The sequence below is a fragment of the Athene cunicularia genome, assembly GCF_003259725.1.
Source record: "Athene cunicularia isolate RWA chromosome 2 unlocalized genomic scaffold, athCun1 chr2_part1, whole genome shotgun sequence".
NCBI lineage: Eukaryota > Metazoa > Chordata > Aves > Strigiformes > Strigidae > Athene > Athene cunicularia.
Window position 1 is genome coordinate 5,206,931 of NW_020799095.1, and position 27,043 is coordinate 5,233,973.

At 35.6% G+C, this 27,043-nt stretch overlaps 1 protein-coding gene across 1 annotated transcript in view; it reads left to right on the plus strand.

Moving 5' to 3' along the window:
* The window catches only part of KIF15 (kinesin family member 15), a 39,736-nt gene that overhangs the window by 3,889 nt on the left and 8,804 nt on the right, over positions 1-27,043 (plus strand). Inside the window, 24 exon segments of the mRNA XM_026841948.1 lie at positions 491-567; positions 1,673-1,710; positions 2,651-2,748; positions 3,136-3,315; positions 4,003-4,212; positions 4,307-4,432; positions 5,821-5,943; positions 6,681-6,795; positions 8,467-8,558; positions 11,133-11,342; positions 12,472-12,649; positions 13,076-13,217; positions 15,940-16,081; positions 16,412-16,609; positions 17,503-17,610; positions 18,708-18,813; positions 19,348-19,513; positions 20,847-20,997; positions 21,964-22,049; positions 22,472-22,547; positions 22,813-22,899; positions 23,849-23,953; positions 24,785-24,907; positions 26,325-26,471. Of these exon segments, the coding sequence (XP_026697749.1) occupies positions 491-567; positions 1,673-1,710; positions 2,651-2,748; positions 3,136-3,315; positions 4,003-4,212; positions 4,307-4,432; positions 5,821-5,943; positions 6,681-6,795; positions 8,467-8,558; positions 11,133-11,342; positions 12,472-12,649; positions 13,076-13,217; positions 15,940-16,081; positions 16,412-16,609; positions 17,503-17,610; positions 18,708-18,813; positions 19,348-19,513; positions 20,847-20,997; positions 21,964-22,049; positions 22,472-22,547; positions 22,813-22,899; positions 23,849-23,953; positions 24,785-24,907; positions 26,325-26,471 (3,084 nt within the window).

Sequence of the window (27,043 nt, forward strand, 5' to 3'; positions counted from 1 at the left end):
CCCCCCCCCAAACCCTACCTAGTGTAGGCTGTTATTAGTAACTCGTCTCTTCTTGCAAATCTAAGAATTATGTGAAAATAGATGAGGCTAACAGTTGTGCAGATTTGGTGAATATGCCACTGTGCAGTGGCAAATGTTGAAAGCTAACTAGATCTGATAACTGTCATGGCCTCAGTTTTGACCTACTGATGGTATAAACCACATAAAATCAAAAGCACTGGACCATATTAATATAATATGTATTTGAAAGCTGTTACTATGATGGTGATTTTATTATTTTTCTTTCAGTTTATCAAGGAATAAAAATGTTTTCAGAGGGAGTGATTTGTGTCGCAAAGGCTTAGGATGTATTGTCTTGCTGTGAGAACTCCAGGAGTCATGATACATGTCCAACCTTATTTTATACATTATGAAGTTATGACATAGATAACACTGATAAGAGATACTTAAATGAGTGGTGCCAAGTACCTTCTCTTTTCCTTGTCCCCAGGAGTCAGTGTTCTCAAGTGTGGCCAAAAACATTGTTGAATCTTGTATGAATGGCTACAATGGAACCATCTTTGCTTAGTAAGTCATTTAATGGTATTTCATAGCAACTGCAACATTTGAAGAGATTGTATTAATGAGTAGTTGTGGACTTAAATGCCAGAACCTGCTGTATGTTACAGTAACCTTTGAAAGTGCTTCCTTAATACAGCACAACATAGGGAATGTTCTTGCAGTACTGAAGCATGCTTCTTATTCCTCTTTTAGAGGAATCTATTTGTAGGTGTTATGCTTCTAATACTTAAGTCCAATAGCGTGGATTGTAAACTCACTTCAATTTTACTATTGTTTGTCTAAAATCTAGAAGTTTTACTGTACTGTTAAAGAGAAAGCTAGTTGGTTTTAGTATGTCCATAGTAAAATGGAATGAAAACTGCTTTAACTTGTTATTTGGCCAGCTCAACAATTTGAGTCTTAACTGCCTGTGGGAAAACTCATGAATGACAATCTTAACTTTAAAATGTTTTCACAGTAGAAATATATCCATGAATAGTAGCATGAATATCACTATATTAACTCTCAATATTTTTTCATTTTGAAAACTGAGTAAGCACTTTGGTCAAAAATGCTAACTTGAAGGACTGATCTCATCAAAACCTTACTGGGTTTTTTAGCCTAGCACAGCATTCATAAAACTGAAGTCTACTTTGTTATAACATACAAATGTGGAAAAATGAAGTGAAATTGCCCTGAAGTTTCTCTAGCATGGTTTAAAAAAAGGATATATTCAACTTAAAAGTATTTTTCTCATTTTGGGTTTATGTATACTATTAAATGACACAAAACCCAAAAGATTGACCCAAAAGTTAGTTTAATGTCTATATTTGAAAGCCTTCATTTTATTGCTAAGTTCCACTATTTCTCTTTCCAACTGAAATAAGGAAGAAAATGGTGGGTGGCAGGGAGAGAAAAGGCAATTTATCTAACAGAATTTCATGGTCAAATTTGCTGTTCTGTTTTTATACCTTTTTAGCTGACTGATTTCTTAGCTTTTATCTGTTTCTTTATATTTAGTTTAAATACTTTATTTTATTTTAAACTGTGAGTTCTCATTAAAAGATGCAGATTAATGAAAAATTCAGAGCTAGAATAAAGCTTTTATCTGAACTTTTTTTTTGTTTGTTAGTGGCCAGACCGGGTCAGGAAAAACCTTTACTATGATGGGTAAGTGCATGTGAGAGCTTAATCCTTCAGTTATTTCTTAATGGTTTTTGTCTTGAGTTGAAATGTTGCTTTGTCAAACACCAGGGATGATATAGATTTTTGTCTTCCTGCAGATAACTTTTAAGGTTTAAGAAATGGTGTAGTGCTCATTGCAGTTGTTCATGCTTTATATCAAAACAGTGAGGTGTATATACTCTCTTCCATCTTTTTGAAGATGTAGATTTTTTTCTGTTTTTAACAAGAGAAGCTTTTCAGTTAAACAGAGTAAATGTTGTCCAAAATGAGTATTCTACTGGTTTCCCTTTTTGGCTGATATTCCTTGCATTTGTAGAAAAATATTCTAGTATGCAAGGGTCTTCCTTATTAAAATATATTGAGGTTTTCAGAATAACTGCTTTCTATCCAACTAGGAATTTAAGGACTCTGTATACAAAGGAATCCCCTTGTAATCTTGTTCTTCATACAGTGGTGATTTTAAATCCATTAATATTGTACTTGACATTAGAAAGTTACTAAAATAATCAACACTACTTTGGACAGCATGTTTTCAAGGACTACATAGAAATTACGTAAACATGGGGAAAGATCCACTCCATCTTTCTGGTTCTTCAAATCAGGATTAAGGTAGCTGTATTGGCATCCCTCCACATCTGTACCCGTTTTCTATGGAAGTCCAAGTATTTTATACTATTTTAGGCTTAGGTAGCCTATAGACAGGTAAAGTAAGATGCTTTCACAAGCATCATTTAGACTACATATAAATCTGAGTATGGAATATTACCTTAGATCTTGAAAGTTGATTTTATTGCATTTCTTCTGTGGTTTTGACATAAACTGGCTCAAACCTGGTTGCTGAAATCTTCTGTGATGACATGTTGAAAAGATCAACCATTACTCTTGAGTAGTGCTAATTAATTTTTTTAATTAAAAATCTCTTTAGGACCATCTGATTCTGATAATTTCACTCACAGTCTGAGAGGAGTAATTCCACGGAGCTTTGAATACTTATTTTTTCTAATTGAACGTGAAAAAGAAAAGGTACATTTATTTTATACTTATTGAAGTGAAAGTAATGTCTCACATTAAAGATTAGCTAAGGCTGTTTGGCAAGCCAGGTGTGTAGCAGTTAAATTTTGAGGATTATTGCCATCTTGCATCAATTTTGTTGATGAGAAATGCTTATATCTAGTACTCTACCAAATTATAGTACACTTTCTTCAGACACAAATGTACTTATATTTTCAGACTAAAAATGCATCTAGGTTTCTGGATCTTAGTTGTCATCTGGGCATCAGAAATGTATAGTATGCAGAATATGTATGCAAACTAGTAGCTTTAGATATGTGTAAAAAGAGACTCACTGCCATACAATGCCAGACTTGATAAAATCAATGTGTTTATAGTGTAAATTACTGTGTTTTTCAGGCCGGCAATGGAAAGAGTTTTCTGTGCAAATGCTCATTTATTGAAATATACAATGAACAGATATTTGACTTGCTAGATTCCGCTTCAGCTGGACTCCTCCTCAGAGAACACATCAAGAAGGGAGTCTTTGTTGATGGTGCTGTTGAACAGGTGTTGTCATCTGCTGCTGAAGCATACCAGGTATTTTTTTTGTCACTTTTTAATGCTTGGACTATTTATCTTGATGCTTAGTTGGTAAATATTCCTCTTTGTTTAAAGCACGTAGTTTTTCCACAGTGTCTATGACATACACTGTTTTTTGAAGGATGGAGATAGGGAAAGAGTAAAAAGCTGTTTCTAGGCAATGCTTCCTGACTATCCCACACATGTAAGTAATTGTATAGTTTTGAAGTTTGGAATATATGAAATGCGATTGCAGTAATCTTTCACTAATGCTTGCCCTACACATCTCTGAAATAGCAACAGAAAACTACATCTCCTGCTAATTAGGCAGCATGTGTGTTCCAGAAATTTGTCAGGTTTATTTCTCCATGAATGAGGCATTCACATAGTACTTCAGTGAATTTAAATGGTTTTTTTCTTGTGTACTGCTAACATACACCCGTGTTGGGTATGTTATGCTTTCAAACAGCAATGGCACTCCTGGAGGAAAGAATTGAATATTATAATTGGTGTTTTTATTAAGCTTGACTGTAGTTATATATTTTTTTTATTTTTAAAGTAGTTCTATTAGAAGAAAGTAAAGAAGTCCTCATCCTTGAGATTTTTGAAAGGTGTTGCACTGAAATATACTTACTACTGTTTATCACCTGTATGAAAATACAATCTGAGATACTTGATATTATTTTATGTCTTTTGCATGCTTAGGTATTAACTATGGGCTGGAGAAACCGTCGTGTAGCATCCACCTCAATGAACAGAGAATCCTCAAGATCACATGCGGTTTTCACTATCACAGTGGAATCCATGGAGAAAAACAACGAGATTGTTAATATTCGGTCTTCCCTGATCAACCTGGTAGACTTAGCAGGATCTGAGAGACAGAAAGACACCCATACAGAAGGACTGAGGTTAAAGGTTAGTTCTGTAATATCTGTGGAATCCGTCTCCTTTCAGGTGTACTGCCCTGTTCCATCTGCCAAATCTGTTCACCTTTGTTCTCTTTTTTTAGGAAGCAGGTAACATAAATCGATCACTAAGTTGCCTGGGTCAAGTAATCACAGCACTTGTTGATGTGGGCAACGGAAAACAGAGACACATTTGTTACCGGGATTCCAAGCTCACTTTTCTGTTACGGGTAATACATATATACACTCTGTATTTTATATGCTACTCAGGATGTAGAAAAACTACGTTTGGGTTGGTTTTTTAACTGTAAAAAGCTGAACTCAGGTATTGTTTCAATATTGGGCAGGTAGAAAAACATTTGAAAAATTTCTTTTTACTTAAACAGGTTTCCAGTCGATTTATTGCTGTTAACTGAAGACAAATTTATTTATGCTCATAATGTCCTATTACATATCTCCAAATTTTAAAGAAAAAAAGCATATGTTTTGATCCCTGTAGTTTGGGAAATACTGTGTGTTGCAGTGTAATATTTAGAGATGTGTTGAAACATTGGATGGGACTTCCAGAATTAGCTTGCATGTCCTAGGTGTTGGCATAATGTTAAGAATTAGATAAATTCACAGTTTCCTATCTGAGAGCTTATGGGCTGTTTTCAAGATGAACAGAAAACAAAGATGGAAGCAGCCAAACATTTGTTGGATGCCAGCACTCACCAAAATTCTGTGACCAGTAATGAATAATATCTGTAATTTATTTTTGTATTATAATATAGTACTTGTACATAATATAGTATTGTGATCGCAGCAAAATTTTCCAATCATTCCATCCCTGATCCATGTGTATCTTAGAATCATGAACCTCTGAAGAACTGTGTTCTTCAATGCAACGCAAAATAGATAGAAATTGGAAGAGAATTGCAACTCTATGAGCTGTTACTTTAAGTAATTATTTTTTTAGATGGCTGTACTGCGAAGTCATCCACAAACGTGACCCTCTCTGCTAGAGAGAGAGAATTCCATTGAGGCTTGTGGGCTATTTTATAGTACTAGACTTTTAGTCTTAGGTGTAACTACTGCATTCTCCAGAGATTTGAGAGCTACTTGTTAAACAACATACAAATATCTGAAGAAATGCATGTAAAAGGGAGAGGTTCTTTTTATATCCTTGGTCAAGATTCTGTTGGTTTGTGATTTTTTTGTATGTTTGTGTGTCTTTGGCAATAGCCATCAGAAAATAGATTGGAACAATCAACAGGCTAGATGGTGTTCAAGACAGTCTGAATACCAATCTGCTAATTACCAAGATTAATGTGAAATATCTTATTCCCTGATATTTTTTTTTTTTCCTCCCCCTGCTGTTCAGGTGTAAAAGAAAAAAAAAAGTTGAGTAATACAGAGTTAGGGCTTTGAAAACCCAAATAACATCTTTATTTACAGTCATATCCTTTATCCCCATGTTTGAAATAAAATTTCAGAAATTTAGCTAGCATGGGGATTTGCTAGATAAAACCCTTCCTGCTGCAATTTGTTCAAAATGATACATGGTAGCTGTTAGGTGATGGCTTACTGTGGTCAGGGAAACCATGCAAATAAGATTAACTTCCATGTTTTTAAATAGGATTCCCTTGGTGGTAATGCAAAAACATGTATAATCGCAAATGTTCATCCAGGATCCAGGTGTTTTGGTGAAACGCTGTCCACTCTTAATTTTGCTCAGCGAGCAAAGTTGATAAAAAACAAGGTAAGAGAGTTACTCAATGTCTTTGTTCCAACAAAATATCAAATTATTTCTTGTCACTTAAACTGCCATCTGTAAACAGGGTAGCTTTGTTGAAATACTCCTGTGCTTTCACTAATTTACATTAATATAACTTACTTTAAAATACTAAATTTGATTTTCTAAATGTGTTTTATGACAAATGATTTTTGAAAAGGACTTGTTTGCTTTTGATTACGAATAGAGTACAACAGCTGGGGACTAGGTAATGGCTAATAATACTGTATTTGTTGGTTGCTCTCAAGCACTTAATTAGAGAAAGTAAAAAGTAAATCTGTACTAAAAATTAGAATAGTCATAAAAAAATGAAGATTCAATGGTATTTCCGTGCACTTGGTTTTTTTATATGCTAATATCCAAAATACAACTTCTTATGAGTGGGTCTTGAAAGTATGTTGGCAGCTTGAAAACTGCTGTCTTCAATGTATGCTGCTTTGTTGGTCAAAAAACTACAGACAAAATTCTGAAAAAAACATTACCTTTTTTTAACCGATATTTTTATATTAAAAAATATTATATTTTATATTAAGTGCAACTGGTTTCTCAGTAAATGGAACTTTGCTTTTCCCATGAGTTCTTCCTTTCCTAAGATGGAAAGACTTCTCAATAGTTTTGCTGCTTTGTAGTTTGAGTTTTATCCTATAAAATACAAGATTTTTATTTGTACCTTTCCTATTTTTCTCTTAACATATTTATGAAAGGCTGTGATAAATGAAGACACACAAGGAAATGTGAGCCAGTTGCAAGCTGAAGTCAAGAAGTTGAAAGAGCAGCTTGCTAAACTTAATTCTGTGCGTGACATTTCTGTATCAAATGGTAAGAGCTGAGGGTGAGGGGAGAGAGAACTTGCTACTTTTGCTGCCCAGAGTGTTGGAACCTTGTGTAATTCATTGAGCTGCTGAACAATTAATGTTTTTCTAGGAACTGATATACAGAGGTTGTATTTGTCTTACTGATCCCATCATGGCCTGTATCTGTATCTAGTATTTTGCAGAAATGGTTAATGTGATTTTTATATTCTTCCTCTTCTAAGTTTGTGTACTGGGCTATGGTTTTATTATATAATACATGGAATACTCTTCCAGTTCATAAGAGGTATGCTGCTTAATCCTTTAAGTTACCAAAAATTTGCATGTGATTGCTTGTACATTTAGGTCAGAGGAAGGGCCCAAAGGTGTTGATAATGCTTCATTCTTTTGAAGCTCAGGACTGGATCTTTTTCCCCTTTTCCCTTTTTGTTCCTTCAGGAAAACCCTAAGGAGGATGTTTACCCTTTCAACAAAAGATCAGTTTCAATGTGAGATGGTAAAGGGGTTATGGAATTTTTTAATTCCAGCAGCTTTTCCCTAGACTATTATACCTGCAATATAGATGCCATCATAGTTTTATACAATGTATACTTCTCACTGAAATACACTAGCTTATAATGTTTGTTTACAAGGTAGTAAACTTGGTCTTGTAGCTCTTACTGTGTTTTAACTATTTCCTGACCTTGCTAAGAAATAGATGATGCATCAATAGAAGTTACTATGAAAGTTAGAAAGAATTCTATAATATCAAGTAACTGTGGTTGAGTTTTCCTAAGGAAGAAGTACTTCTCTGTAAGTGTACACATTTAACCCGTAAAAACAAGTCGGTGATTATGCGGGACACTGAATCACTGTCCATGAACACACAAATATTAACAAATGGCTCAAAAATATTTAGATGTGCGGTAGAGTTCTGAGGGAAAGCAAGTGATGCTTCAACACTGAAAAGAGGTTTTATGCAGAACCTGGTATATTAGAGCTGTGTTTAGTCTATGCAGTTAAATTATGTTTGTAATATTCAATCACACAAATAAGAAATTTTGCTTTCTACTTTAAAAACAGGATGACTTTTAAAATACGTTAAATTACAATAGTGTGTTAGTTATGCACCTAGATACTGTGGTGATTAGTATTCTGTAAGCAGTATTGTCTGCATGAAGATATAAAGGAAAGCTATTTTGAATTAATTTCTGAAGTGGATTAGTTAAGCCCTTTTAATCCCTTGTGTGGACACTTTTCTTCAAGATTAAATCACTAATTGTCCACTTAATTCATGCTTATTTTACTGAATTTCCTTTTCATAAACAAGTCCACTTTTAAAATGTACAAACTGTAGTAATAATGCAAATAATAGCTTAGTGTTATCAAATTAATTTCAGAGGGGTTTTGCATTTTAGTTAGCTGAACAGACTGATTCTTTTATTTTAATAAAAATTCATCGTTAAGCTATTTAATGCTTGAACAACTTTGTTAATTATACAATTATTTATACTGACTCTATATCAGCACTTACTGTCTAAACTTCTTTGCTCTGGGTATGGCATGTGATCTTTGTAGATTTTTACTGTTAGAAGAATGTATTTAAATTTTCTTTACACAACTGTCATGTTATGTAGGAAAACCTGGTTAACTGGCATTTTAATAAATATGGTATTTGCTTTTTTGACTTACCCTACAGGTGCTGTTGAAAGAGGGAAGGACAACATAAATTACATGAACAACTTTATTGAAGCAATGTTGTTCTGGGAGAAATCAGAAGGTGAAAAGAAGGTAAGAAAGCACTAATATTTCAAAGTGTACTCTGACAGACCAGTGAGCATATTGAAACTGACTCTCATCATTATTTTTCTTTGGTTTTGAATAAAAATACTCTGCCTATAGATAATAGGGTTTGGTAACAAGGAAACTTGTCAAATGACATTTAAGATAAAATCTGTAGGAGGACTACAAGGATGTCATTAGGTTATGCAGGAAGAAAACTACAAGGGCCAAAACCCAAATAGAACTTAATCTGACTGCTTCTTTAAAAGACGTTTAAGAATGTTTCTATAAATACATTGACAACAAAAGGAGGGCTAAGGAGAATCTCCATCCTTTCTTGGATGCAGGAGGAAATATAGTGACAAAGGATGAGGAAAAGGCTGAGGTGCTTAATGTCTTCTTTGCCTTAGTCTTCAATAGTATGATCAGCTATTCTCAGTATCCAGTCCCCTGAGCTGGAAGACAGGGAGCAGAATGAAGCCCCCGTAATCCAAGGGAAAGGGTTAGCAACCTGCTACACCACTGGGACACACACAAGTCTCTGGGGCCAGATGGGATCCACCCAAGGGTACTGAGGGAGCTGGCAGAAATGTTCACCAAGCCACTTTCAATCACTTATCAGCAGTCCTGGCTAACCGGGGAGGTCCCAGTTGGCTGGAGGTTTGCAAATGTGACACCCATCTACAAGAATGGCCTGAAGGAGGATCCAAGGAGCTACAGGCCTGTCAGTCTGACCTTGGTGCCGGGGAAAGTCATGGAGCAGATCATCTTGAGTGCCATTATGTGGCACATATGGTACAACCAGGTGATCAGGCCTAGTCAGCATGGGTTTGTGAAAGGCAGATCCTGCTTGACAAACCTGATCTTCTGTGACAAGGTGACCTGCTTATTGGATGAGGGGAAGGTTGTAGATGTTGCATACCTGGACATTAGTAAGGCCTTTGACACAGTTTCCCACAGTATTCTCCTGGCAGAACTGACTGCTTGTGGCTTGGATGGGCACACACTTTGTTGGGTAAAAAACTGGCTAGATGGCAGAGCCTAAAGAGTTGTGGTGAATGGAGTCAAATCCAGTTAGTGCTGGTCACAAGTGGTGTTCCTCAGGGCTCAGTACTGGGGCCAGTTTGGCTTAATATTTTTCAGTGATCTGGATGAAGGGATCGAATGCACCCTCAGTCAGTTTGCAGATGACCCCAAGTTGGGTGGGAGTGTTGATCTGCTCGAAGGCAGGGAGGCTCTGCAGAGAGACCTGGACAGGCTGGAGCCATGGGCTGAGGCCAACTGGAGGAGTTTCAATAAGGCCAAATACTGGGGGCCACAACAGCCCCACTCAACACTACAGGCTTGGGGCAGAGTGGTTGGAAAGCTGCCTGGCAGAAAAGGACCTGGGGGTGTTGTTTGGCAGCCGGATGAATATGAGCCAGCAGTGTGCCTAAGTAGCCAAGGTGGCTAATAGCATCCTGGCTTGTATCATAAATAGTGGCCAGCAGGACTAGGGCAGTGATTGTCCCCCTGCACTCGGTGCTGATGAGGCTGCACCTTGAACACTGTTCAGTTTTGGGCCTCTCGCTACAAGAAAGGTGTTGGTGTGTGTCCAAAGAAAGGCAACAAAACTAATGAAAGGTCTAGATTACAGGTCTTATGAGGAATGTCTGAGGGAAGTGAGAGTGTTTAGCCTTGAGAGGAGACTCAGGGGGAGACCTTATTGCTTTCTACAGCTACCAGAAAGGAGGCTGCAGTGAGGTGGTTGTCAGTCCCTTCTCCTGAGTAAGAAGCAACAGGACAAGAGAAAATGGCCTCAAGTTGTGCCAGGAGAGATTTAGATGGGATATTAAGAAAAGTTTCTTCACAGAAAGGGTTGTCAAGCATTGGAACAGGCTGCCCAGGGAAGTGGTTGAGTCACCATCCCTGGAGTTATTTAAAAGATGCATAGACATGGCACTGAGGGACATGGTTTAGTGGTGGACCTGGCAGGCTTAGGTTAACGGTTGGACTTGATCTTTTCCAACTTAAATGATTCTATGATTCTATTCTATCTTTTAAATTCAGACATGCCATAGGATAGATTTCATAGTATGTTTAGTCTTAGGGAGTAGATTGCTGTGATTTTTTTTTTTTCTTTTTTTAATAGAATAGAACAACAAACTTATGGTTTACATCTTTGAGTGTTTGGATCAACAGTATGTTTTTTTGAAGCAAATTTCCCAGTCATACCCATTTTGTTGTGCTTTGGCTCATGTCATGGCTGCAGTATTGAACTAGCCAAAATTAATTATTTTAAGAAAATGAACTGCAACAGGTAATCTAAGGGCACATCTGATGTGCTTAACTGAGTATTTAGTCTACCAGATCATACTGGAGTTTCTAAGTAAAGTTTCTGCAATCTAATATAATTTGGGTTCTTGGTATGAACTGTTGCTCTCTACAAACCTGCTGCAAATGATAGTCTGTGTATTCACAAAATTACTGTTAACTGAGTTTTGCATGATTTATCTATGTGTGCATATGTATGTGGTATGTGTACCTTAAACATTCATCTAGTGTAACCATCATTTTCATCAATGTGTATATGTACTTTCTAAGAACTTATTAGAAAAAATTGCTCAACTAGAAGATCTGTGTGCCAAGAAGGAGAAATTTATTCAGTCCAATAAAATGATAGTTAAATTCCGTGAAGACCATATTGTTCGCTTGGAGAGATTACATAAAGAGGGTGGTGGAAGTTTGTTGCCAAAAGAGCAAGATGATCTCCTCAGTGAATTGAGGAAGGAATTGCAGACACTCAGAGATCAAGTAAGTCTTTGGTTTTTCTTCTTTAGAACGGTTTTCTTTTGTGAGAACAGCTCATGTGGTGGGTGGATACAGGCTTTTTAGGTCTGTGATGGGTGAATACAGGCTTTTTAGCAAGACAGTCAGGAAAGTAAAGGATGTGTGGTCTATCTTTTATAGAAGCACCTCAAATGTATGGAGTTTCCCTGTGGGAAGGGACAATGAGTGGGTTTAGAGCTTGTGAGTTTGCTAAGAGGAGAGGCTAGTAAGGGTGATGTCATGGTGGGAGCTTGCTACAGTCCACCTGACCTGAGTTAGGTGGAGGACTAAGTCTCCTTTAAGCAACTCAAGGAAGTCTCCAAATCACAAATCCTCATTCTTAATGGAGACTTTAATGGACACTTCTTAATGGACACCTGCTGAAAGCAAGAGACAGGAGGATGCAAGTAATACAGCAGGTTGCTGAAGAATAATAACACAAATGCTAGATGGGCCCATAAGGAGTGATGTGGTCCTGGAGCTGTTTGAAGAAGGCAAGTAGCAAAGTACATACCTGTGGCTTCAGGAGAGGCATCTCCAGGTTATTCAGGTATCTGGTAGGTGCATTGTTTGTGAGGCAGTTTTGAAGCACAAAGAAGCTCAAGAGAGAAGGCAGATTCTTTAAAAACTATTTCCTTTGAGCACAAGTAGGAAAAATGAATACATGTATTAAAAGACCAGCTTGAATTTGTAGCTCATAACTGAGCTCCAGAATGAAGGGGGGCAAAGTACAGAAGTCTGGACAGTTATTAAAGGATTATGGAAACATTACTGTGGCATGCAGGGATAGTGTTAAGAAAGGCGAAGCTCAAAGTTGAAACTGAAAAGGGATGTCAAGAGCAGTGAGAAAAGCTTCTACTGCTTTATTACAAGTAAACACATAAAATGTAAGCCCACTGGTTTTTTTTTGAGAGCAGCTTCCAAGGGAGTACAAAAAGTAACAAAAAAAAAAAAAAAGAAATTGGGACAGTTTTAACCACTGTAGGGAATAGCTTTATTTTTTTTTTTCTTCCATTACAATTTAATGCTTCCTGAAGGTAATAGGGCAACAGCTAGGTATGTATAACATTGTCTGGAAAATAAAAACTGTTGACTAAAATACTGCTTATCACAGATGGAACAACACCCACGAATTGCAAAGTATGCCATGGAGAATCATAACCTCAGAGAGGAGAATAAAAAACTTCGTTCTTTACAGTCAGTTAAAAAGGCTCAAGAGATTGATGCTCAGACCATCACAGAACTAGAAAAAGCTTTTTTGGAAGCTTCAGCCACAGAGAAAAATACTGGAGGTAAAAATATTCTAATGTTTTTCAGCTAAATAAACTTACTGTACTTTTGTTGTGTGCAATGTAGTGTTGAACATGTTGTCTGTCTTGATGTATTTTTGCATTCTTCAAAGGGATACCTGAAGACTGATAAACTAGGTTTACTTCATTTTATTCACATTGGCCTTCAAGCAAATACAGCAATAGAGAATTTGGATTCTTGGGTATCTTGTGAGCAACATCCATAATCTCATTTTGTTGTCTGTAGTGTTCATGAAGAGTGCAGTAACATTGTTCTACTGGTTTTCATGTGGATTGTTGCTAATACTAATTTTCTTCAATCTTAATTGCTGTTATGCTGTTCAAAAGCCTGAAAATGCTTTCAGTTTAGTAAAACTTAAGATATTTGAGCTACTTTGTGTTTTCAGAGAGTATGTGTTTGTTCTTTAGGTCATCATTTATATTCAACCACCATATCCATGGAAGGCAACTCATTGGCATCTATTGAAAGGCTGAAAGCACGCCTGCTACAGACTCAGAGTGAACTGGCAAGTTCCAAACAAGAATATGAAGAATTTGAAGAGCTAACCAAGTGAGACAAAACAGTATAAAAATGTCTTTATTTAAATGTCTTTAATCATTGATTTCTAAAAGTTAGTCTCAGATCCTGAACATACAGTCTTAGTATGCTCTTTCTATGTAAGAGGACCAGGTTAAGAAAATGGCACACACAGAGAATACATTCCTGTTGAACTCCGTTACTCCCAGACTAGGAACAACTGTGATGCAAGGCATGTCTGCACTTTTGTAGATTTCTTTGTCTTTCCAAAAGCTGCTCTTATGCTAAGATGTAGAAGAGTGCTTCATAACGTGCAGGAGATGCCCATACTCTGAATTTGACAGTCACCTGCTTAACAGGACAGGGAGAGTTCGACTTAGTTTCCATTTTGAACAAGTATTTTTGAGTAACTGAAATATTACAGATGGAAGCAGTGACAGGAACTAAGAGCTGATGGGATTTAAGGGGGAGTATTTTGGGGGTGGTTTTTGTTTTGGTGCAACATAGTTTTTAATATAACCTCTTTAAGATTGTGAGTTTGAATCACCATAAATGTAGAATTCAAGCACCCCAGAAAACTTTGGCTAACCTGTTGGTTAATTTTTTTGTATCCACTTCAAAGATTTTTAAGAAGGTAATAATACGCCATCTTGAGACTTGTTATAGGAATATTTAGTGCAAATTAGAGCAAAGACACTGTCAGTAGTTAATTCTTGTGCATTTGCTTTGGCATCTAAACAGACGATGGGGGTCTACTTTGTCCTTACCAAGGAAGTAAAGAATTTACTGTCATTGTTCTCCTTGAGGGCAGCACAAGATAATGTGAAAGGCCCGAGTAATACCTTCAGTGTGTATATATTCTTATGCAAGCAAATGATACATGTCTTAACTTGATCAACCCCATTTCTGAAAAGTTCAGGTCCTGTTACTAGAGATACAAGAAAAATAATTATGTTTTCAGTAAGTGTAATGTAAATCTGAATGGCAAAGGGGACCTGATTTTTTTTTTTTTACAAGCTAAAAATAAATTAACATTGTTGCTTTTTATTGATTTCAGTGAATCTAGAGTGTAATTCTAGAAGCACTGAGCACAAGATAATTTCTGCCTCCCTCCTTTTTTCTTTGCAAAGTAGCTTTGTAATGTCCTTTTCAGTCATTCAGGCAACTGTAGAAATCTGTTTTCTTAGATTTCTTTGTAGTAAATTCTATCATAATGTTACGATCTACTGAAGTCATCAATTCAGCAATCCATCTGTTGTCCTGTATCATTAGTTACAGGGTTTATTTATACCTTCATAAATTAGTTATTTTATTTTCCTGCCCATCCAATGTATTCCTGTTTTACGTATTCCATGTTTCGTGCATGTCTGTCTTGCTTGATAACATGTATGAATTTTTATTATCAATTACTGACATTTTCTTTAGTGGAGTGCAGTCAAACAGAAGTGTGCTTTTGAGCATCTGGATTTTCACTGAATTTTAAACTTGTTTCTAGTTTCAGAGTAACTGGATGCTTAATTTTACATGCAAGTGTAACTGTGTCCTGTAACTGAATAAGTGGACTAAAATTTAACAATTTCACAAAATCAATGTATACTAACTTTTTTGTTCAATACGGTGGATGGAGGACGCAAGCAGTCGATTCAATGTGAATGATAAAGCAAGCTTCCACTTTATTGAAAGAAATCACACCTTATATAAGCACTAACTATAATTATGCACACTAATCATAAATCTATTGGATACATCTAAAAGGTTACATTATAATATCCCAACCCCTTGTGGCATTTCAGGTATGTCACAACATCTTCCTTCTGGCTTGGTTTTTTTTTCCATAGCTGTTTAACATCATAATCAAGTATGTGTACCTCAGTTTCTCCCTTTGTTAGCATAACAGTCCTTTGTTAGCATAACTGTGCCCTGAACCTCCTTCCTCGTTAGCATAACTGTACACTGGGTTTTTTCCTTTGTTTACCTCAGATGGCTGCAATCAGCTCCTGCACAGACCCATGGCCTTGTTCTGCAACAGTTCTCCAACAGTTCAACAGCGATCAGAACAAAAGTTCTACTGTTTCATAGGTTTTGTTGCAGATGCTAAAAACATGAGAGAAGATGATAGCATTAAACTGCCAAAAGATGAAATAGTATATTTCCTTTTGTCTGTAGATTTTGACCCTACAATTATGTCAGTAAGACCAACTATCACAGTGACAGCATGTAATTCTGCAAAACACCTAATGAAAATTATTCCTAAATTTCTGTTCAACTTTTGTATTTCAGTTAAAGTACTCTCAGGGGCAAAATAATCTTAACAGAACAGCACTTCAAAAAAAAAAAAATCTTCAAACGATTTTCTTTAATCCTGACAAGCACCAGTTCAGACTTCTCTTATAACTGGATAACATTCTTAAAGCTCAGAACTGTATTGGTATGGGTGATATCACTTTCTCATAAAAGGAATTGCAGAGCTCTCAGCTTATTTCTTACTATGTAATGGATTTTTTCCAACACGTTTAGTTATCCATCTGCTTGCTTCATTATACAAGCACAAATAAGCTTCTTAGCTTTTTAATTTTTGTTTGTTTGTTTTTTACTTTTTAATACAGCAGTGGTAGCTTTCTTCTCAAATGTATTTCAGTGTTTGGGCAAGAATTCAGCTTCAGTTTGCTTGCTGGCAATACTGAAGCTTACTCTTACTGATGGGAGGGTGTACTGATGGAGTAGTTTTGACAGTAGTGAAATACTTCCTAAACAGGAAAAAGCATATGGAACTGGAATCAGAGCTTCAGTCCCTTCGGAAAGCAAACAAACATCTTGAAAACATTCTGGAGGCCACCAAAGCACACAAGCGCCGAGAAGTCTCTCAGTTACATAAGCTACATAGAGAAACTCTTAAGGTATGAGAATAAGTTTGTTTAAAACCACACATACTTACTTCTGAGTTATGTGAGAACAGAGACTTTCATTTCTATGATCCCTTAACCTAACTTGTGTTCTGGCATGTAATCCATATGTGATAATGTAGATACGATGCTTTTTTGTTCCAAAATACTGAATGACTGCTACTATAATCAGATGACAAATCTGAAAAAGTTAGTGGTTTAGAACTAATCATTTTGAACATTTTATTTCATTATTCTGCTTATAGATCCATGAAATACAATACCAGACAGTTTTAATTCCATTTTACAGTTAAATATTAAAAAGCAGCCTTTATTTTATAACAGAACATAACCACTCCAACAAAAGCTTACCAGCTAAGATCTCGCCTAGTGCCGCGAATAAGCCCAGAAATCTTAGATTATCATTCTGAAGATTTTCAGTGTTCTGAAGAGATGATGGATGATATTTTGAAGGAGCCAGTTCCCCCAGAGATGAATGAACAAGCATGTGAGGCCATTGCTGAGGAGCTCAAAGTGGCACAGGTGAATGTTCTGAATAAAAACTGAAGTGTATGTGTAACTTCATTGTAAAGCAGGTTTTGACACAAAATACTTCCATCTCATCAAATATATTTTAATTTGCATGGGAAGCTGAAGCATTTGGTGAGTACTTAAGGCGTCACTGTATTTTACATTGTATTTAAGAGGATTCACAATGAAAATACTGAAAGGGATTTGAGAGCTGAGTATCTTAAGTAGTTTAAGATACACAGGGCATTTAAAATTTTACTATTTTAACCTGATAATTTGTCTATGAGGAAACTTCTTTATCAGACCCTAGTGACAGCTAGATTTAGAACAATACCCAAGAGTAATATATAATACTGCATTATTTGAAGAAAGCTGCCAAATAATGCTTGTCCACTATTTACCTTAATTGTTTTGTATCTTTCATAAAGGTCTTTTTTAAAGGGGGGGAAAGTCTTTTTTAAAGAGTGCTATGAGGTTATCTGAACTACTCTATAGAAGTTCGAACTAACTTCAGTGCCTGTAAAACCCTGGCAAAACAGCCAAAATCCCTCTTTAATGCTTAACATAGTGCAGAGATCCTGTAAGGAATTTAGCTACTGTATATTTTGAATAACTTATTTTTATAGCCTTATTTCTCCAAGGTAACTGTGTCTGAAAACTGTTTATTGGGTTCAGTCCCTGTATTCCCTGACAGATTTTCTTGTGCTCTATCAGTTTAATTAGCAACAGGAGAAACTGGCTACTTAAGACACCAGTTTATTTTTTAATGTTCTGTTTTCTGTTGATTCAGGTCATAAAAAGAGAAAGTAGTTGACATTTCTATATTTAATATGCACAGACTACCATATGGCATGTGAGTAGCTCAAAGATGGGTGCTCTAATTTTGAGTGTCTGTTTTGTCACAGGAGCAACTGAGCACAATGCAGACAAAGCTGGATGAAGAGGAAAGCAAGAATATAAAACTCCAGCAGCATATTAGTAAACTGGAGCATCATTCTGCGCAAATACAGGAGGTGAGAGAATAATATAATACAGGGCTGTGGTGAACGGAGAAAGCAAGCAGTCGATTCAATGTGAATGATAAAGCAAGATTCCACTTTATTGAAAGAAATCACACCTTATATAAGCACTAACTATAATTATGCACACTAATCATAAATCTATTGGATACATCTAAAAAGTTACATTATAATATCCCAACCCCTTGTGACATTTCAGGTATGTCACAACATCTTCCTTCTGGCTTGCTTTTTTTTCCCAAGGGGGTTTACCATCATAATCAAGGCTGCTCTGTACCTCAGTTTCTCCCTTTGTTAGAATAACTGTACCCTGGGTTTTTTCCTTTGTTTACCGCAGGTGGCTGTAATCAGCTCCTGCACAGACCCATGGCCTTGTTCTGCAAGCCATTCTCCAACACAGGGCTATATATGAGTGTGTGTATGTGCCGGTGATATCTACCACGCACATATTACTCTGTTGTCTGGTGTTACTTGCATTTTGAATTTCGAAAAACTTACATAGCATCACAGCTCAGGGCTGTGCAGGAAGACAAGGACTTCATTTAACTCTGCAGGCTTGGGTTTTTTTGGTTTTAAATGTGATTCTGAGCCTGCTTGATTTTAAATATAAGCAAGTAGTTACTCAAGATGTCTGTTCTGGCCAACTTCATGATTTCTGGAAAAGAGCAATAGTCAGAGAAATTTTCCACTACTTGTCTCAGTTGGAACTGACCTGAAACATCCTTACTCTGTAAAATAGTAAAATATTTCTAAGTCTTCCTTAAGTGCTACTTTTGATTTAACATAGAAAAGGAAATAAGGCCTGTGTTCTTCACAGATCGGTCTCATTTCTGATAGCTCTGAAGTAGATCTCAGCTCCTAAGCCATGGATTGCTTTCAAATGAACTTTTTAGATAGGCAATATCTTCAGTTATATCAAATTCTTTTCTATGGATTTCAGATTCACCCAGCATTGAAGTTAAAGAAAAATGCATCTTGTATTTATAATTAGCTGATTAAGTGCTCTAATATATTAATAAATTACTGTTACAGCTCTGACTTAGCCACTCCTACATTTACTTCCATTTAAAAATTTTGCTTTTCTTCTCAAGCTTCTTTCATCCGAAAGGAATGACTGGAGTAAAGAACGCCAGGATCTCCTTGAACAGATAAAATCGCTTGAAAAGCAATTTCAAGACAGTCAAAGCAAGACTGACAGTAAGTCTGTGACACTGATACTCCATATGAGGTTTTGAGGTGTCTTAATGTTTTGAATCAACAGTAGCACTTGCTGAGTAACTATTTGGGCTGTTACTCATACTGGTTTGATTTTTTTTTTTTAAAGAAAAAATATCTCTGATACTTACAGAATAGCTTTTTTTTGCCCAGTCTTGCACAGTATACAATATTCAAAATTGTGCTCTGTTCACCCTGAATTTGAAGAGAGTACAGGATATAGTATTTTAAAAAGAAAATATTAACTAAAAAAAGGGAAAATCCTCCATTTATGGGAATGAAGTGATACTGTCTGGAATGTTTTTGATTCTGCTTGTACTCTTCAGTTCTTAAAATCAATGTTTCATTGACGTTTTCCACTTACAAATCCTCTTTGTGTGTAACCTTCAAGGCTAATTCCACTGAAAATGTGTAAAGTTTTGTGAGACTTTCACAGGGCATTCTGTAGTGTTACATGTCCTGTATCTAGCACAGTTTTCCAAATAACATGTAAAATATTTGTTTGGTTTTTGACAGTATTAAAAAGTGAAGTCTATGATTTGCGCATTGTCCTGCAGTCTGCAGACAAGGAGCTGTCTGCTGTAAAACTGGACTATAGTTCCTTTAGGGAAAAGCAAGAGAAAGAAATGAGTCAGCTCTCTGGTAGACATATGGATGTGCAGTTCCAGCTGGACAGCATCAGGTATGTTGGCAGTTTGGTAAAATGTCTTAACTTCCTTCATGGATGCATCCAGTGATTTAGTTCTTTTCTGCATGTGAACTTGCACTTTACATCTCTTAAAGTTGTTATTTTGTGCTTATGTCCTTTGCTTATTTTTTTTTCCTCAATTCTTTCCATGCCTATTTCAGAGCCATGAGGGGGAACATGGTGAAATTAGCAGAAAGAAAAGGCTTCCTTAATTTTGGTTTGCTATAGCATTTTCCCATTAAATAGTATATATACCTATAAACTTACTGATCTCCGAAAATTAAGTAGTTGAAGAGGCATAGTTTTGGGTTTTTTCCCATTTAGTCTTAAAAATAAACTGTTATTTCTCAGTCTGGTCACATGAAGCAGGTGACATGATGCTGCTCTAAAAATACAAGCTGAAAGAAACCATAAAAATAAACTGAAGTTTGACTGTTGGAGCCTGAAAAGCTCACTACATTCTATGCAATAATTGCCATTATTATTGGCAGATGAAAATCAGTGAGGCTTTTAATCATTAGTGTGACTTAGTTATGTTGGGTTTTGTTGTTTGTTTTTGTCTTGCTGCGTTTTATTTTTGTGAGGTATTTCTTATCCTGGAAAGCTTAACTACATTATTGCATTATAGTGAGTCATGTCTTTGCTGTAGTCACTTTGAGTGATGCATTGTGAGACTGGGAACCTGCATTTGAAACTAAACATTGTGGTTTTATTTATGCCTTCTGTGTTAGTGGAAGTACTGATTGTTTGGAGGGTATTCTTTCTATAGGGACTCCATTAACAACATGATTCATAACACTTTTCTAGCAGCTTTTTACCCCTCTTTGCTTTTCACTTTTGTGAAAAATGAAATACGTTTTCAGGGCAACAGTTTAGAGGAAAATAACCCAGACTTGCCGAGAATATATGAAGTTTTTATATGGGAAAATAACCTAGATGTCAACTGAGCAGATGTAGGTATTGAGGGTCATTCAGTCAGGTTTTTGTGCATCAACAGGCAAAAAAAAGATTTAAAAAGAACAATGGGTGAACACTATTATCAAGACACAGTGACTGAAATTTCTATAGAACTTTGTAAGAAGAAAATTATTTCTAGGGATCAGAAAGTACTTTGCCTTCTCTGTCAATGCTACTTAAATTTCCTGTGCCCTTCATAACTTTGGGGTTTCTGAGTTGAAAAGGAGTTACCATTTATGTCAGTCACTTCTTTTTAAAATAACTATTCTGTGTACTATCTGAAGCATAAAAAAATAATCAATTGTATCTTAGAATGAAACGAACACTTTTCTTAATATTGAGGGTGGGTTTGATTGTTTTCTTTATAAAGGTTAGAACATGAAAAGATTCTTGAAGAAAAAGCATGCCTGCAGGATGACTATGACAACTTGCAGGAAGTAGCCAAGTTTGAGACAGATCAACTGAAGCAACAACTTGAAGACAGAAAACAAGAAGCAGAAGCAATGAAAACCGAGCTTTTTGTAAGACAGTTAAGCATTTTAAAGGACTTTATATAGTTAGTCCTGTAGCCAGACGGTTTAATTCCTGTCATTGTATTGCTGATAATAGATTCCACAGTACTAATAGGTTTCCTGGTGGTTTCATTTGGAAGATGTACCCAAGACCTTTTTTAAAACTTAGGCTACCAGAAATATGCAATAGCATGATGAAATAGTAGGTTTTTTAGTTGAAGAAATTGCTGTGGAAATGTTGAGGGAGATGGGTTAACTGGTAAAGATATGAGAAACTTATTTGGAAAAGAATCCTGGCATTGAAATGCTGGTGATCTTTCATCTCAGTGCTAGTGAAGACTACCTTACTTATTCTATCTTTACAATGCAGTTTCTTAAAAATTTTCATAGTGGATGTGATCTTGACAAAATGATCTATGGCTTTTTGTGGTGGATCACTGTCCTGCAATTTAGTTGATGCTGCCCTTGAAAGCCAGTCAGACTGCAGTTACAAAACAGCACTGAGGTTGCTCAAGGGCTTTTGCAAATGATTTTGCCTGCCTTTCTGCAGTGTATGCTGTGCCTGCTCAGCATGTTTACTGTAAGTTTTCCTTTTTATTGTTTAAAGGAAAACTGACATATTGAAAATTATTATTTAAATTCCTTATAGTCTAGTATGTTGAACTGCTGATTAGAATTAGAAAAATCCATGCAAATTAGCCTACAGTTGAAAATTCTAATTTCTCCCTTTAAAGCCTTGGATACTGAGGAACATGATAGCTATATGAAATTATTATCAGTGGCAAGTGAAGAACTGATTGCTTAATCTGAATAAGAGTTTACGTTTGAATTTGTACAGGACAGAGCTAAAGATCTTTGTTTCCATTTAAGGTTTGCAGGGAGGGGGGGTGTCTTAAGAGTTTTATGTGTTTGTTTTGGCCTAAATTATTCTTAAGACCGTATATTGTTATAACAACATCTATTTTGATCCCCTAGAACCTTTTGAAACTCCTGAAAACAGAAAAAGAACATAACGAAAAACTAACATTACAATTACAAGAAGACAAAGAAAATAATTCAAAGTAAGTCTTAATTAGCGGTAGGGTTTATTTTCATCTGACTTCATTGGTTTTATCCTATGCTAGGTTTTGTATTGAGGTGGAGATCCTGTTTGTAGAGGTGTTTTCCCTAGCTGGGTGGAGATAATTAGCAATTTTTATTTTACCAACTTAGAACAACACTTCATTTTAATGTATTCAATTAACATGACAAATGTAATTTCATTGCAAGTATAGTTTTTCATGTCAGATATAAAGTTCCACTACTGATAACAGTGTATGGCTAATAACTAAACTACTAGTCTTTTGTATAGCATGAAGAATGTGATAGTTAACTCTTCCAAAAAAATTAAGTGCAAATAAGAATAAACTTATGACTTGATTTGTGTTAAAATTCTCTTATGTACTGATTTTATTTATAACTAGAAATATGTTTTCTTCTCCAGAGAGCTCTTGAAAGTACTTGAAAAAGCACAGGTGGAGAAACCATCCTCTGAAATGGTGACACAGTGTGAGCAGCAGGTACAACAGCAGAATTTAATGTCTACATTGTCTGTTCACAGATTTCCTTGTGCATTAATAGCAATTTTATTGTGAACTGACTGTTCTCTTGATTACCAGCAAAATAAACATAGAGTTCTCAGGTTTCAGATTGTTTTGTTAAGCTACTGCTTAATTTTTCTGGTAAAGTAACTCGGTTCCTTCAATTTTTTTCATTGCTTTGTGCTTTACAGAACCTACTTCAGAAATAATTAAATCTCTCCTTCACAATTATTATTTCTTCTAGAAAGCAAAATTGCAGAAATTGGAACAGGACCTGGCCGTTGCTGAAGATATTATTGTTTCTTTGAAGAAGACAAATGATACAGATAAGGTTTGGTCTTATTTCTGTTACTGATACCCAGTTTTGCAGGTAACTATGTTCTGTAGTAGAGTTGAAAGCCCAGAGCGTTTCTATGATACTCAGCAATTCTGTGCAGCTAGGCAATCCTGGCTGTGTATCTAGATAAAACAAATCCTACCTTTTACTTGCATGAGTTTGCAGGGTGGTAGGAAACTGGTATGCACTCGGAGAAAACACAAGATGACTGAAGGTTAAACAAAAAAATCAAGGTAAAGCTGTCTACTGGACAAAACATTCAATGCATAAACAATGCATAATTGCCCTCATGATTAATAGGGCCTTCTGGTCAGTGACATGTTGTAATGGGCTAATAGAAATAATAAAGGTGATGTAAAAATGTGACTGTAGATATCTTTATTAATAAAATCAAAGCACTTTTACAGGAAAAGACTGCTTGAGTGTTTTGAGAGCTTAAGTTCCATAGTACAAGCATTTATGCTGTACGTAAAACAGGCATGAGAAATCACCACACAGTATGTTTACTATCCACGATACAATGACAAGTCTTGCTTTTTCAATGCCAAAACTTTGAAATGTGTAAGGTCAGAAGAATTGGTATTGTCAGTGCAGCAGTGTTTCTTGAATGTGCCTTTTTCCATTACAAACAAATGAAACCTTAATCTATAGTACTTCTGTCCTCCTATTAGAAACCCATTACAGCCTATGACCAAATCAGAGGGCTAGTCTTTTCCAATAAACACAGCAGGTTATTTAATTCTTTATGTAAGTGCTTAGAACAAAAGACAGTGATCTGATAAATTTCCTGTTATTCTTTTACATGTGCATACTGAGGCCTCATTTTCAAATGATTGTTTGAAATTTGGGATTGACAAATTATACACTAAAGACCGACTAGTAATAAAATATATATAAATTATATATATAATGTATCAGCATTAATTTTTTTTTTATGTTGCAGGAGGTTGTAACTGACTTGATGAGACAGATCCAGGAGCTGAGGTCTTCAATTAATCATAAAACTGAGTCCATAGATGCGCTGACAAGAGAGCTCGAGGATATAAATGTATGTTCTGTCATTTTGAAGGACATAGTACAGTTCTTCAGAAATGGAAGGCAATGACATGTCTTATCATGGGTCTCAAACAGCATGACTTGCTGTAGCGTTTTAGAAGGAGACTTCTTTGTTTTGACATGTTGAAATCTTCTGAACATTTTATGCCTAAGGCTGTCTTGAAAACTGAACTCTTCCCACATGGTGGGTAAAGAGCAGTGTCTCTAAAGGGACCTATTCACATCCTGTAAACTACACTCAGCTGACAGTCACATTTTTCTCAGAAATTGGCAATTTAAGACCTCAACAATTCAAGCTGTTGTAAATTCATTTTTGAGGGAGTGAATTTTTATCTTGCTGATCTTGCCATGTTCTACATCTGAAAACAAGTATAAAGAGCTAAAACTATGTATTGGAATAATTGTGAATAAATAAGATGCATCTGCTTTATTAAAATAGATCTAGTTTATAAATTGATAGAGCAACCCACAGAATGCTTTAGATAATGTGTTTGTATGAACTATGAATTCACAAGGTCCAAAATGTTGATGAGACAGATTTCTACATATGGTTATTTGTTTTTTAATAATGGTTTTAGTGTTCAATATATATTGTGAATAATACATATTAAATTAGTAATTATTTTCCATTGTTCTGACAACTCATTTCTAATAACATAGTTTGTACAATTTAGCAAGTATATAATTCTGATTTTACTCATTGACACTGAGATTTTAAACATTTGTAGTTATCACAGATCTGTGATATATATTTGTATTATGTTTGCCAACTGTCTTTGAAAACGTTTTCCTAAAATATTGTAAAACTTAATATTTTCCATAGTGCAAATATAATCTTGTTCTGGCTGCAAAAGAAGAAAGCAAAAGAATCATAGAGGATCAGGAAAAGAAGATTGAAGAACTGAGGGAAGCCTTAGAGAGAAGACAAATAGCTGATAATATTGAGGTAAAATCATTAATGTTGGTGTATTATTTGTTCAACAGACCAATTGGATGTGGTTTTGCTTAAAATACTTGTGTAACACTTAACCTCCTTTTAGTTCGAACTATAGCTAGTTAAGCTGTTCTTAAAGGAATTTTTCATGAGATACCTGACAAATTCTGTTAAATTATCACATTACTTGACATAAATATTTTATAAGCTACTTCATAAAAACTTATGCTAAAAGCCTGGTTTAATTTTAAGGCCACCAAGGAATCATCAGCTGAATTTAATGGCAGCATTAGATGATGCAGCTGAGAAATTAAAATAGGTAGAAGAATATATTATGTTTAACATTATCTCTTCCCCCACTGCTACTATATTCAGTAACATCTTTTCTTTACTCATAATTTTAACTAAAAGCTCCACCTGCTGGAAACAGATTTAGGATGCATTGTTGATTCAGCTGCAGTTTTGCTTTTTAAAATGGTATCTTAACTCTTTCCTGTAACTACCGTCACCATTATCTTGTGAATGTGTCTTTCACTCAAAACCACTAGCTTGTCCTTACATGTAATTTCTAAGATCATCTGTCACATTAGATATGCTTAGTCCAATAATACAGTGCCAATAAAGTCTTCCAGAGTGGTGTTTGCTTCTCAAAAACAATTATTAAATAGATTTCCATTATGTTTAATAGACAGGCTATCTTCATTAGTAATCGTATCTAAATTTGACATTTTGAAACCCAAAACTGAGTCACCTGCCAAATGGATCACTTTGGCGGTTTGTTTAAACTGAAATACCAATTCTTGCTACAATGTTATCCTTGGGTATATCTGGCCTCTGATAAAATCATAGAGTTTCTTCTTCTTTGACTGTACATAATTTACTAATTTCCTTCGTGCTTTCTTGACTGGACAAAAACTAATCCAAGGTGTCATTTAAAATACTAAGTACTGTTTAACACACCTTGTGTAGGTAACATACCCTATCAGGGTGGGAATCTGGTGCCTAGAATAAATCCAGAGGTATCTACAGAATAGCAGTGCACTGAACAGCTATAATTACTAATTCAGCATGGATTAAAATCTGTACATTCTTTTCTGGCTGCTTATTTAAAGAACTATATCTCTTTTTAAGTGTACACTATACTTTAAAACAGTGGTTGATTTCCCAATATCTCCAACAAGTATCTTAAATGTAACTATACTGTTTCTTTTTTTTTTTCTGCAACCAAGACAATAGATATAGAAAACATGCTAAGATTTTCAACTTAGATGAATGCTTGCTACAATTCATTATGAAAAAGTGGAAGGAAAAGGGTGGTGCTTGTAGCTGTTAGCATTCTTTGCAACAATGACAAAAACATCTTGAAACAACTGCTTTAGAGTAGTAACTTTAACATTTCTTTCTTTATTCATCCAATGACTTAAAATAGAGAGAACTTCTGTGTGAAGATTTGCATCATACCACTGATCAGCTGACAAGACTGACAGAGGCCTCTAAGAAACATGATTTGTTGCTTCAGTGTGCACAGGAAGACATAACAAAGAAAGAAGCTCTAATTCAGGAACTCAGGGAACAGGTAAAACAAGGAAATTCTGATAATTAGCTCCTTGGGAGGCAGCTGTGGTTAATTGTACTTTCTGCAAAAGGTTTTCCTTGTAATTTTAAAGCATCTTGTACACAGTACTCTTGGTGAAAAGCAAAGTAGTAGTTCAAAAGCTTCTGAATAAAGGCTAGATAACTTTTAAATACTTTGGAAATAGTGTCTAGAGATCATGAAAATGCTTACTCTGAAAAAAGAATAATAAAATCAGTAGCTGTAATAAGAGCAACCTGAGGCTATAAGAAGTGTAACCTAGTGGATTAGTTTTCCCTTTGCTTAACACTTATCCACAAACGATATCATTATGGAACGGAGGTAACTGTTGAGCTCTAAATTATGCTGTCTGGGAGTGGTTTGGAGCTTTTGCAGCCCAAATAGTTACGTTAAGCCTTTGTCTACATTTTAGCTCTAGTTGTCACAGCTGTCAGTGCTAAATAATATATTTGTGTTGGCAAAAACTCTGATAAGCTAAGTCATTTTGGAAGGAAGAGTTCTTTTGTCATGTTAGCATAGTTTCTTTGAGGAAACTGATTAAATCTCTACTGGTA